This window comes from Nelumbo lutea, chromosome 4, assembly GCF_056320005.1.
Source record: "Nelumbo lutea isolate HS-2025 chromosome 4, American lotus-T2T, whole genome shotgun sequence".
Classification (NCBI taxonomy): domain Eukaryota; kingdom Viridiplantae; phylum Streptophyta; class Magnoliopsida; order Proteales; family Nelumbonaceae; genus Nelumbo; species Nelumbo lutea.
In genome coordinates, this window is record NC_142687.1 from 86,448,729 (window position 1) to 86,460,854 (window position 12,126).

A 12,126-nucleotide genomic window follows, 5' to 3' on the forward strand; every position below is an offset into this window, starting at 1 on the left:
GTTACCTTGCACCAAGATGCCGAGGTACCCCGAGGTGCTCACACTGGAGGCGAACCTTAAGCAAGTAAGAACGGGAGTGTCGACGGTGCTGTCCCGAGGTGTTTCTCCCTCGGGACACTTAGCCAAAAGTCAAGGTGCTCCTTTCTTAGGAAGGAAGAGCTCGGAACCTCTTAGGAGGAGCTCGGGCCTCAAGGGTAGTTCGGGTCCCTTTGCACGGAAGGAGCTTGGGGCACTCCACCCTTAGGGCTTGGGGTGAGCTGGGCCTTGCTTCCCGGCGAGTTGTCACACCCGCCGAGTCGTTCGGCCGGGCTTCGGCGAGCTTGCTACATCGAGTTGTGGCTAAGCTGTCATGCTGAGTTGCCACTTATGTCAGGTCATGTTCACGTGTCCCCGTGCTACGAAGTCGGGCCAAATCACCCTACATCATCGGGTTTCATTATTTACATTATAACTATCACCAAAGTTCCATGCCATCAAGCAATACAAATTCCTTTAATACTTGAAGCTTAGTTTTATCAATTTGATCAATCTCATAAGCTAAAGGACCAGTACCGGTCTAATTATCTTCTCCAAACTGTACCGAATCAGACCGTGAACACCTCTACTCGTCATAACAGCAATGGGTGCTCTCCTAAGTCCTAAACAACCATATATTGATCTATTACAAATACCCCAATTTTGTAAGAATTTAGATCAAGCTGGGATTGGTTATTTCGCTTGATGTCTATATTAGGATTTAGGCCCAAGATGAGCTTAGGCTAGGGGTACAACTCTAGGATTGGGCTTAGGCCATGTTCGGGAGTGCTTATGTTAAAAATAAGTGCTTATTGAACAAGTGTTTATGTCACTAAACACTTATTTGCATTTGTTACCCATCTTTTTCAAGTGATTGTTTTAAAAAAAATAAGCACTTATTTTATATTTTGGGTGTTTGGTGGCCCTTTTCTCCAATAAGCACTTAAATAAGGAATTATGACTCTTTTGTCCTTCATTTTCTTTCAAATTTTCAAAACATCCAATGCAAAGTGAATGGATAAAAGTATTTTGATAGAAGTGCTTTTATAAAAGTATTTTTACAAAAGTACTTTCATAAAAGTACATTGATAAAAGCACTTCCGTAAAATACTTTTATAAAAGTGCTTTTGTAAAAGTTCTTTTATAAAATCACTTCCTTAGTGTTTTTAAAAAGTGTTTTCATAAAAGTGCTTTTCTAAAAGTACTTCCATAAAAATGCTTTCATAAAAGTACTTCCATGAAAGTGCTTCCCTAAAAGTACTTACTTTTATAAAAGTGCTTTCATAAGTGTACTTTTATAAAAGTGCTTTTGTAAATGTACTTTTATAATATGAAAGTGCTTTCATAAAAGTTTTTTCGTAAAAGTACATTTACAAAAGTACTTTTGTATAAGTGCTTTTATAAAAGTGTATTTACAAAAGTACTTTCGTAAAAGTGCTTTCATTGGGGACAATTATGATAGAGAAAAAATTGAATAAGTGCTTATTGTATGAGCACTTAAAAAACTGGAAATTTGGGCTTAAAAAATTGAGCCCTTATTTTTAAAATAAGCACTTATATCAAACTTATTTCCCAAACTAATAAGTACTTAATGATATGATCATTGCCTAAATAAACACTTACTTTTAAGCACTTCCAAGCATGACCATATTAGATTCATCTTAAAAACTTAAACCCTGCTCAGCTTGGTGATTTTGCACTTCCGTATTTGTCAATTACCAGAGGGCATCGGGCATCCTCATCATAACAGAACTAAGGTGCCCTCATAAGTGACTCAAGATCTTCGATTAACAAGGCGTGTACAAGCTATAATCCACTCAGAAGTCAGAAGTAAGCTTTTGGATCTGCTACTACCCACAATGCTACCTACAAGGCTACAAGCCTATCAGGTACCAGACTACCCAAAGTCGAGTAAGACTGCATTTGGCATCCTTATTTTAGGCTTAGTTTGGAAAAAGTACAAATGCAAATATGTACAGTATAAATACATACAAAATAATACAAAATATAAGGCTTTGCACTCTACATATTTGCATTTGTACTCCTTCCAAACTGAGCCTTAAGTGCAAAATAGAGATAAGTCATTAAAATAAGGAATGCCAAAGTTACGTAACCAGTTCTGCATGTCTTATTGTTTATAGCAGATCTATAGTCCTCTTAAGATGCTTTGTCTTTAAGCATAGTAGGGGTGCAACTTTGGGTGGTCCCAATCCCAGCCCAACCCAGCCCAACCCAACCCACCTGAATTTCTACCCACCAAGCCCGATTACTTGAAAATGATGTAGAAAATAATTGTTTTTCTACGATCTGTTCTTGAAATGGTAATGGGATACCTCTTCATATTCACACTACCCTCTCTCTCCCTCCCTCCCTTACTCCAATTGTATTCATCAACAGTTGATGCCATGTGTGATCTCGTTTATCGAGTTAGTTCCCCTTATGATTCATATATCTAGTTGCATTTGCTTCACCATTTTTAAGGACTTGTTTGATTCACAGTAATAGGGGTCTGGAATTGGAATTGGAATGGGTCATTCTGATTCCAATTATTTTTAAGGACCTCTCTTAAAAATGAAATTTATTCCAGTTTATTCCAATTTTTATGCCATCCAAATAAGTTATGGGAGATTCCAATTCTAACTAGGAACCAAACAAACCCTAAATAAATAAATAAATCATTTTTATTAAAACTAATAAGTCAACCTTTAAACTCAATATCAACTTTGAAAATTCCAGCTCTTATGATTTAACCCTTTCAAACATTGTTTGTTTTATTAAATATGCCTATTCAATTTCACTTAATTATAATTCAGTTGGCTATGTTTCATGAAAGTCAAAACTTTTGATCCAACCTCCGGTTCGAATTTGAAAACCATGATATAATATATCAGTGATCATTGCGTCCATCCTTCCGTAATCAAAACAAGTTGAAAGATTGAAAATAGGAAATCAATTTCAATTTGTATCGTTGTGAAGGTAGCACTTTTGCCCATAGTTAATGAAAGTCCTTCCCTTGTGTATATCTACCAAAACATAACGCCTAATGCTTAATTATTAAGAATATTCTTTTTATTTTCTTGTTTATATAAAAATGATTGTAATAAGTATTGGACAAACTTTACCAGATATGTTGGTCAAAACAGAGGAACATGACTGACTTACGTATTCCATGCCAAAGAATGGGATACAGTAACGTGAAGCCAGACGAGTTGACTTAGTATTCGGTATTGCTTCTATAAGAAGAAACCATACATATAAATTACGAGTTGGATCTGACCATAAAATCCTGACTATGTTAAATAGTATTCAATTTAAGCGACTCTGGATCCCCTTCCACACTTATCTATAATAATATACTATACTTAATACATAGTATCGTTATTGATGTATAGCGGTGATGTCATGTGGGTAGGTAAAAATAATTTATGCACATACAGACTAAGAGTTTAGACTTTAGAATGCCTACTTTCCTCAACAATTTTCTTCTATTATAGTATAAGGCAAGGCCCATGAGGCAATGAGTCAATGACTATCCATCTCCATCTCTCTCTTACAGAGTTACAGGCTACAGCGTAAGTTCAGTACGTGGACTTGGCCACGTTGAAAATTAAAATGTCCAAAAGCTCGCATTTGGATGGAGAAAGAAACCGAACTTGATTGGGTGGTATTCTCCGTGTGTTTTAATGTTGCCGTCTGCTAGCAGACATCGATTTTAAAAATAAAAACTGAGAAAAAAATTGGATAAAGAAGAAGTCGTATTATAAAAAGGCCAACAACCAAAAACCCTCGTCTGTGTGTGTGTGAAGCCGCCCTCATCGTTATTCAGATTTCGGACGAAAGACGTACGACCGACTACGCTGATGCAAACGATCAGATCTGCCCGTGGAATCATCTCCGAAATGTTATCGGATTCCGGTTCTCCTGTCCGCCGGATTCTTACGCTCTTGATCGCCTTTGCTGTAGTTGCATTTACTTGTCATTTTATCTACAATACTCAGACCTATTCCTATGTTATCTTACCTCGACCCTCCGGTGCTGTTAATACATCACAGCCGGTGAGTCTCTCTCTCTCTCTCTCTCTCTCTCTCTCTCTCTCTCTCTCTCTCTCGTACACCATATCTTGATCGTTGGTTTGTAATATCTGTAAGTCATAGAGAAGGAACCATTCTGTTTCTGGGGAGAGAGGTGATGATCTCGTGGCATATCACAGTGCAGGGCTGGGCCATGGATTAGTTCATAGTTAACATTTGCTCTGGATGATCATCGAATATCGACCAACATGCATGGATCGATGGTCAATAACTTTGACCACAAGAGAGTTTGTAATGTCCCACAGGCTTTCTCCTGTGTAAAACTATCAGCTCCAATCACAAATCGCAAATCTCAATCACGAATCTTTTGCATTTGATGGACGATTTTGGATTTACCACATCATCCTTCCACGTGGCAAACATAAGATGGTACTTGGTGGTTTGGGAGAAGTTCCAAACCTTGACTCGTGGAATTTATCCATATGAAAGGCCAAATCTAATTGCCTTCATCTTGTTTCTTTCTTACTGACGTTTTTGAAGGAGAATTTTCAAATTTGTTTCATGCTCTTCTCCAAAATTTATCCAACCTTCTCTCTCTCTCTCTGTCAAATATATTGGAGAGGAAGATAGTGTCTCTGGGTCTGCAAATATCAAAGAGCATTTTGTATGTCAGTGTCTGGTTAATTTCTTAACATGAGTGATTATCTGATCTCTTCTGGATATGTTAGTTACAATATGATGATTTATTTGGCTTATTTGCTTCTGATAAAGTAAGTTACTTTTGTAGGATACCAAGGAATTGAGCCTAGACGGTATTTTGAAGAAGGCAGCTATGGAGGATAAAACTGTTATCTTAGCTCCATTAAATGAAGCTTGGGCGTCACCTGGCTCGATTATTGATATCTTCATTGAGAGCTTCCGAATTGGAAATAATACCAGTTGGCTATTGAACCATTTGATAATTATCGCCTTAGACCAAAAGGCTTACACTCGTTGTCTAGCTGTTCATACCTATTGTTTTGCTCTTGTCACTGAAGGAGTAGATTTCTCAGGATCAGAAGCATATTTCATGACAAGTGATTACTTGAAAATGGTGTTGAGAAAAATCGATTTTCTACGATCAGTTCTCGAGATGGGATACAACTTCATTTTCTCGGTACCTACACTCCTTTCAGTTCCCTGTTTCTTGCCCATGTTTATCGGTTTTGTCTTATCAATTGGTTCGCTCCCTTTTGATTGCACTACTCATCATCTCTCTAAGTCTTCTTTACATCATTGATTAATGCACCATTCTAAATAAACTACTCTTTCTTTTTTAATTTGCTCAAACTCACAAGTCAATATCACCTTGGAAATTTAGTATGCTTGGGCGGCATGCACCCGAATCAATTGTTTGGTTCTAGAATTTATTTTGTATTGTCATAGTCAAGCTGTCCATCAAGCATAACGGTGGAATTCTAGAATCTAAAGAGATAAGATATGAGAAAACCTTACCACTTACTACTTATTTATACCTGGCCGTTTGAATCTATCGAACCGTCACCCAGTTAAGATTTTGGGTTCGATTAATATGAAATTCGCCATTTGGTAAAAAACTGTTCAATATAGATGGTTGAACCGTTGATCATTTCGATTTGAACATCGGGTCATGATTATTCATTCAATGTATATGCAAAATTTTGGAGATCATAACTTAATTTTCACCAAAAAAAATCATTTTTTTTTTGCTTCAAATTATAATATTTAACATTTTTACTAATAAAAAAATTAAAACACTATAAAATAGTATTTAATGGAGTATTTACTTAAATGATTTTTTTTTTATTGAAAAGCCAAGTGTAGAAATGTTGGAAAGAATTAATAATAATACTGTTGATAATTCTAGGTTTTCTCCAACATGGGGAAACTGGATATCGTCCTAAACTTTGGCATTTCTGCACAATTCATTTTGGTTGATTTGTGTTTTCAGGATGGTGATATAATGTGGTTCCGAAACCCATTCCCACAATTCTATTTGGATGCAGATTTTCAGGTTGCTTGTGACCACTTTACAGGCAACTCCACTGATTTAGACAACGGTCCAAATACAGGGTTTATGTATGTCAAGTCCAATAACAGAACCATAGAATTCTTCCAGTTTTGGTACTCCTCCAGAGAGACATTTCCTGGAACTCATGATCAGGATGTGTTAAACTTGATTAAATACGATCCACTGGTCCAAAGGATTGGATTGACGATTAGGTTTTTGGATACTGCTTATTTTGGTGGGTTTTGTGAACCCAGCACAGATTTGAATAGGGTCTGTACAATGCACGCGAATTGTTGTTTTGGTCTGGATAACAAGCTCCACGATCTTAGAGTTATGCTTGACGACTGGAAAAAATTTTTGTCTTCTGCTGCAAGTGTGGAGACGACATCGGAAATGTCATGGAGTGTCCCACAGAATTGCAGGTAACAGTGTTAGAACTTCCATTAATTCTCTGTTGTTTAATATATATCATAGGTTACTGATCGTTATTTCTATGTTATCCGTCCAGTACTGCGTCATACAATCCACCTTCAAAGAAGAATAGTACTCAACCTGAGCCGAAAGATTGAGCATATAAAAACAATACGTCGGGAGCCAACTTTGTAAAGGTAATATTTCTTCCCATTTAGTTATTTGACAATTCTTTTCTTCTCTGTATCTCGTCAAATACAAGGACATGTTGCCTGATTTTTGGTTGTGAACCTTTTATTTATTTAATTTTTTTTTTGCTTTTTTGGTCATTTACTGAAACACCCTCTATAATTTCATGGATTTACTAAAACCAACCTTATAGTTTGTATTTTACTAAAACAACCCTACAGTTCACGATTCATTTATTTAATGACATTTCATTAGATGACAGTAAAAAATAACAGATTTAACTCTAATGTCCATTCGAATAAACTCAATCAAAATCAAAATAAAAATATCATTTTTGCCCCTATTAAGATATGAGCAACCACTCTATTTGGTTCTATTTGGTCAATTTTGTTTTCTGTATAAAGAAGTATTAGAGGTACTTTTGGAATAAACAGCCATGAGACCATGCCCTTGAATATTTTCCACTCAATTTAGGTTATAATGTTACTATTTTCAGATGAAAAAAAAACACTTCTTAGTAAAAGGGTCAATTAAGCAAATACGTTGCAAATTATAGGAGTGTTTTAACAAAATGAAAAATATAGGATAAATTTAAGTAAATCCATGAAACAATAGGAGGTGTTTCAGTAAATGACCCTTTTTTTCATTAAATGGTTGTTCATGAGCCAAGCTCAATTTAACTTTTTTTTTCCCAAAATTTAAATGGGTCTGGTCCAAAACCCAAACTCAAAATAGTGTAAAATGTTTATGGCCAAATCGGAAGGCTGACCCATGAAAAGGTCTAATTGCGTTGTTTCCCAAAACTCATACCATCAGAAACACATTATTGAATTTCCAGTTTCTAAAACGTTTTCCTGTATTGATTTGATATCATGTTTCATAAAAAAGCATAGGATATTCGGATAGAGATTTTGTTCATTTAAATGCATTTGGGTCGCTATGAATTATGATATAAAAGTAAATTTAAACCAGCAGTTGTAAATTGTAATAGGGTTTATGTATTAACTTTGTGGAAGAGGATGAGTAAATGAACTTTGCAATTCATTGTAGGTCGTGAAAATGCCTAGCTTCAACAAAGATGTATATTATAGACCAAATTGTTGCTACTTTTGTTTACATCAATTGCTTCTATCAGGGCCTGGAGAGGGTGGCTGGTCTCAGAAATTTGTTGGGGTACAATTGTTTTTCTTTTTTTTTTTTTTTAAGCCTGACTGTGATACCGGAATACCGGAAAGACATGATACCATAAAATCTTGTAATTAATCAACCAGTACAAATAAAATGGTAATCAATTAATCAGATGGATATTTATCAATTTTAAAAGAGGTTTTGATTGGTCTAAGCCCTTCTAGTATTATGTCTTTTCGGCAGTATAGTTTTTTTTTTTTTTTTTTGTCTCAAATAATCGTACTTGTACTCTTAGTTATGGAAATCATTTTTTTTTTCCTTTTATTTTATCACTAGTTTACTTTTTTACTTAATGGTACAGTAAATTTTGCCTAAACATTAAAACTTAGTCCAAAACTTTAGACTCGGATTGGACCAGATGATCACATTATAAGAATCAAAACCCAGTAGTTATCTTAGGCAAGGTTTTTAAAACTGACCTGAACAACGAATTGGTCAGGGGTTTGGTTTTCAGGTCGAATGGTTCGATCATTTGAATCGAATGAACAGCCCATTCTAACAAAAAATAAAATAAAACTAAAAAAAATACCGTTGAACAGTTCAAATGGTTTGACTGCCTGGGTCAGCGATTTACTGACCAAATCAACGATTTTGGGGGAAATAACGGTTTTGAGGTAAAACGGAATCGGTCATCTGACAGATTAAAAGATGGTTTACAGGCTAATTGTTCGATTAACCAGTAAAACTGTGACCCATTGCGCATTCTGATTTGTAATCCGTTCCAAGTCATATGGCATAATGCTATTGAAGTGACGATGAATATAGCAAATCCTAGGACTATATGTTTCTAAACATCGGTCTGATTGCATAAAACCTTGATCCATCTAGACCTTGGGTCGAGTCCCACCTTCATTCGGGTTGGGGTGGTAGGGATTTGGGAGAGAGCTGCCCCTAGTTGTGAGATAGGATTAGCTGAATACATTAGTTGTTCTATAGACCGTGGAACCAATAATCACACTCCACATCAGTCAAAAAATACATGGGTCAGTCAACCTCTCAATGTGGGCCCCATGTATTTTGTTACAGGCATGGGGCATTATCATTGATTCCATAGCCGCTAGACAATTAAAGTGGTCAGCTAATCTGAATTTCCTGGTTGTGTAGCCCATTACCCAAAAAAAGTAGATAAATAGGGGTGTCAATGGCGTTCAAAGATTTAATTTCAAATTCGTAATTGAATTGAATTTGGATAATCCAAATATCTAATCAGTCCAATTGGATATCCTATTCATATAGATTAGCTAATCGGATTCGAATTCGGATATAACCTGATTCGATTTGATAAATAATCAAATTTGATCAATTATTTAACTCTTATATATAATATATAAAATATTTAAATATTTTATATAATTTATATATATAATAATTAAATTTTATAAATAATTAATTAATCGAATTCAAATCGAATTGAATACTCAAATATTTAATCAAATTTGAATTCGGATATTGCCTGATTCAGTTTGAACTTGATCTATTTACACCCCTAATTAAAACTCATGCAGTTACAGTTGGAAATTTTTAAATCTTTCTCCTCCCATAATTATTAACTTAATTTAGCAAAAAAAAAAAGAAAAGAAAACTACCATCATCATTAAGTCCATTTTGGTTCAAATCTCATTCTTGCTCATTCTTTCTGATAATAAAATTCTATAATGGACAAAAATGTATAGAAATGGACAGAATAAGAAAATGTTGTTGCAACCAAACACTTTTGCTCTCAAAAATATTAATTCTTTTCATGGCAAGGATGAGAATAAGTTCTAAACCATTTGGTTACAAATTTCAATTTTATTCTTTTTGTTATCAATCAAAATAATTTCAATTTTATTCTTTTTGTTATCAATCAAAATAATAATATAGGCATATATACAATGCTCAAATCTACCATGTGGCCCCACATCAATAACACAAAATATAAAAAAGGACAAGAAACTAGAAAAGTTTTTTCTTTTGGTTGAACACAGAAAATATTAAAAAAATAAAGAAAAAAATTATGCTTGATTGAAAAAGAAAAAGTTGTCTTTCTCCAAAAAATGTAAATAGATTGGGATTGCCATTCTGGAGCGTCCCAGGTGAGTCCGAATCTCCTGCCCTTGAGAATTCTATTCACGTTTATCTCAGTCATACACGGAGAACATCTCATCCTCTGCATGGTATTAAGATGTTCCCAATTCATAGGAAGTAGTGTATTATGGGTAGGGGTGGGCAGGGCTCACGCTGGCAGGAGATCCGGAGTTGTCCCAGGCTCCTGGCCCACAGAGTTACAGCTATAGTGAGAACTTCCATTTATTGTATGTTCATTAATTTAGGCATGTGTTTAATACATAATCTATTAAGCTGTGTTTGGTTTGAAAGAAAGGGTAGGGAAACCTATACAAAGTAGGGAAAGGTAAAGATTTCCCTACCTTTTCTGTCAAACCTAAACACATCATTCTTTCTCTTTATTTTTATTTTTATTTTTTTGTTTTTTGGTCCCTCTAAATTGTCATCTATTGGCTTCACTCAATGCAAGGCCCGTTTAAACAGTAATATCTCCTTATCTATGTACTTTATTTCATGTTCACTGACTGAAGCCAAGTTACTTACCATCCTCCTCCAAATGATAATAATGTAGACGTGTGGAAAGATTGAAAAATGAAAATGGAAAATCAATTTCAATTAATTTTCATGTCTCACGTTTTCTGACCAGCCAGCGTTGTAAAATAAACAATTTTGCGACGTTTAATGGAAATTCTTCCTAAGAATTAGAATTAGAATTAGAATTTCATATTAATTGAAAATTTCAATTAATTTGCATGTCTTTATTTATTCGAAAATGTTTGTAGTAAAGAAGTATTCGCCAAGTTATGTAGGTCAAAACAGTGGAATATTATTGTATTGGTCAAGAATTAGAATTTCATATTTCATGCCAAAGATTCCGGTATTGTAACGTAAAGCCAGACTAGTATTCGGTGATGTCTTCATCAGAAGAAACATTATCTATCACGGTTGGACACGCCAGTGTTCAAATACAGCTGGGTCTCAGATGATAGGTTTCCCACTGTTGACTTCAAATTATGTAGGGGAGGTGAGGCTAAATGAGACTTGCCTGATTTGGTGGACATACAACCACCAATGATAGCTGTAGGTCCACCTTCCACATTTTCGGCACAAGTTTGATTTTGATCTACTATCATATGTTACGGGAAATCGGTGGTAGAGCTTGTATAAGGTGCATCATGAACAATGGTAGATATAGTTGATCGCGGGGTATCACTAGGGGTCAATTGGACTGGATTTGGTCCAATCCGGTCCAGTCGAATGTGGGACCATTACAAATGGACCTGGTCTAATCCAGTCCAATGAATATTTGGGACCATTTTAGACCGATCCAGAGACTGTTCAATCTGTTCAAATTCTTATTAATTTAGATTGATTTCAAATCAAATCTGATCCATTGACACCTATGTTCTTATCTTTGAACCAGATATTGGCTCAATCCAAGATAAATTCATTATGGACGGACCAGGTCCAATCTAATATATCATATTGGTCCGTCCAAATTCAATATGTCTTATTGGTCCGTCCAAATAGATTTCGATTTGGATGGAGTTCAACCCAAAACCGGTCCATTAACACCCCTTGGAATTACACCGTCAGGCCTCAGCCTGTTGTGACCTTGGAGCATCACTTGCATGTGGAGAGACAGGAATATCAGGAGTTATAATAACAGAATCATGAACTGATGAAGAGTGTGGTAAATGCTCGCCTGATTTGGCGGAACCACTTCCGTCAAAGACGGGAGTAATTCCGCCGTACGTCCACTGGAACTGACTGAAACTGACGCCGGTCATCGGAACATTTGGTTTCCGTTGAGGAGGAACCAGCAACATCAGTCCAAATGCTGATGAACATGAGATCTTGCATGCCTATGAGCAAGTTTTGCCACCGATAAAGCCTCAAGTTTCCGGCAAATATCATCATGAGAACACTCTTAGAGAGCAGTCTCAACACGATGTTTTAATAGACAAGTTTCCTTGTCATGGCCATACAAAATCGGGAAATTCTTTCATATTGAACCCGAATGTTTATGAGCCTTCCATTCAACAGTTTATAAGGAAGCAGTTGGGTAAGAGGTTTCATGACATCTATACGTACCTCGTTGAAGTTGAACAAAAATTCTAAGTATAGGTATTATTTTGGGCTATTTTTCCATATTGAACCCTACTCTCCACATAAAATTAAGGGTGGGGTCAATTTATTAACTCAAATCTTAAATAC

At 35.6% G+C, this 12,126-nt stretch overlaps 1 protein-coding gene across 1 annotated transcript; it reads left to right on the forward strand.

Annotated features, from left to right (window-relative positions):
• Positions 1-3,828: 3,828 nt before the first annotated feature.
• On the forward strand, positions 3,829-8,016 carry LOC148861522 (uncharacterized protein At4g15970-like). The gene is made up of 5 exons (XM_088941808.1): positions 3,829-4,070; positions 4,834-5,202; positions 6,016-6,497; positions 6,584-6,683; positions 7,726-8,016. Exons 1-4 carry the CDS (start codon positions 3,876-3,878, stop codon positions 6,642-6,644), a joined length of 1,107 nt encoding a protein of 368 aa, XP_088797934.1. The 5' UTR covers positions 3,829-3,875; the 3' UTR covers positions 6,645-6,683; positions 7,726-8,016.
• The last annotated feature ends 4,110 nt before the right edge of the window (positions 8,017-12,126 follow it).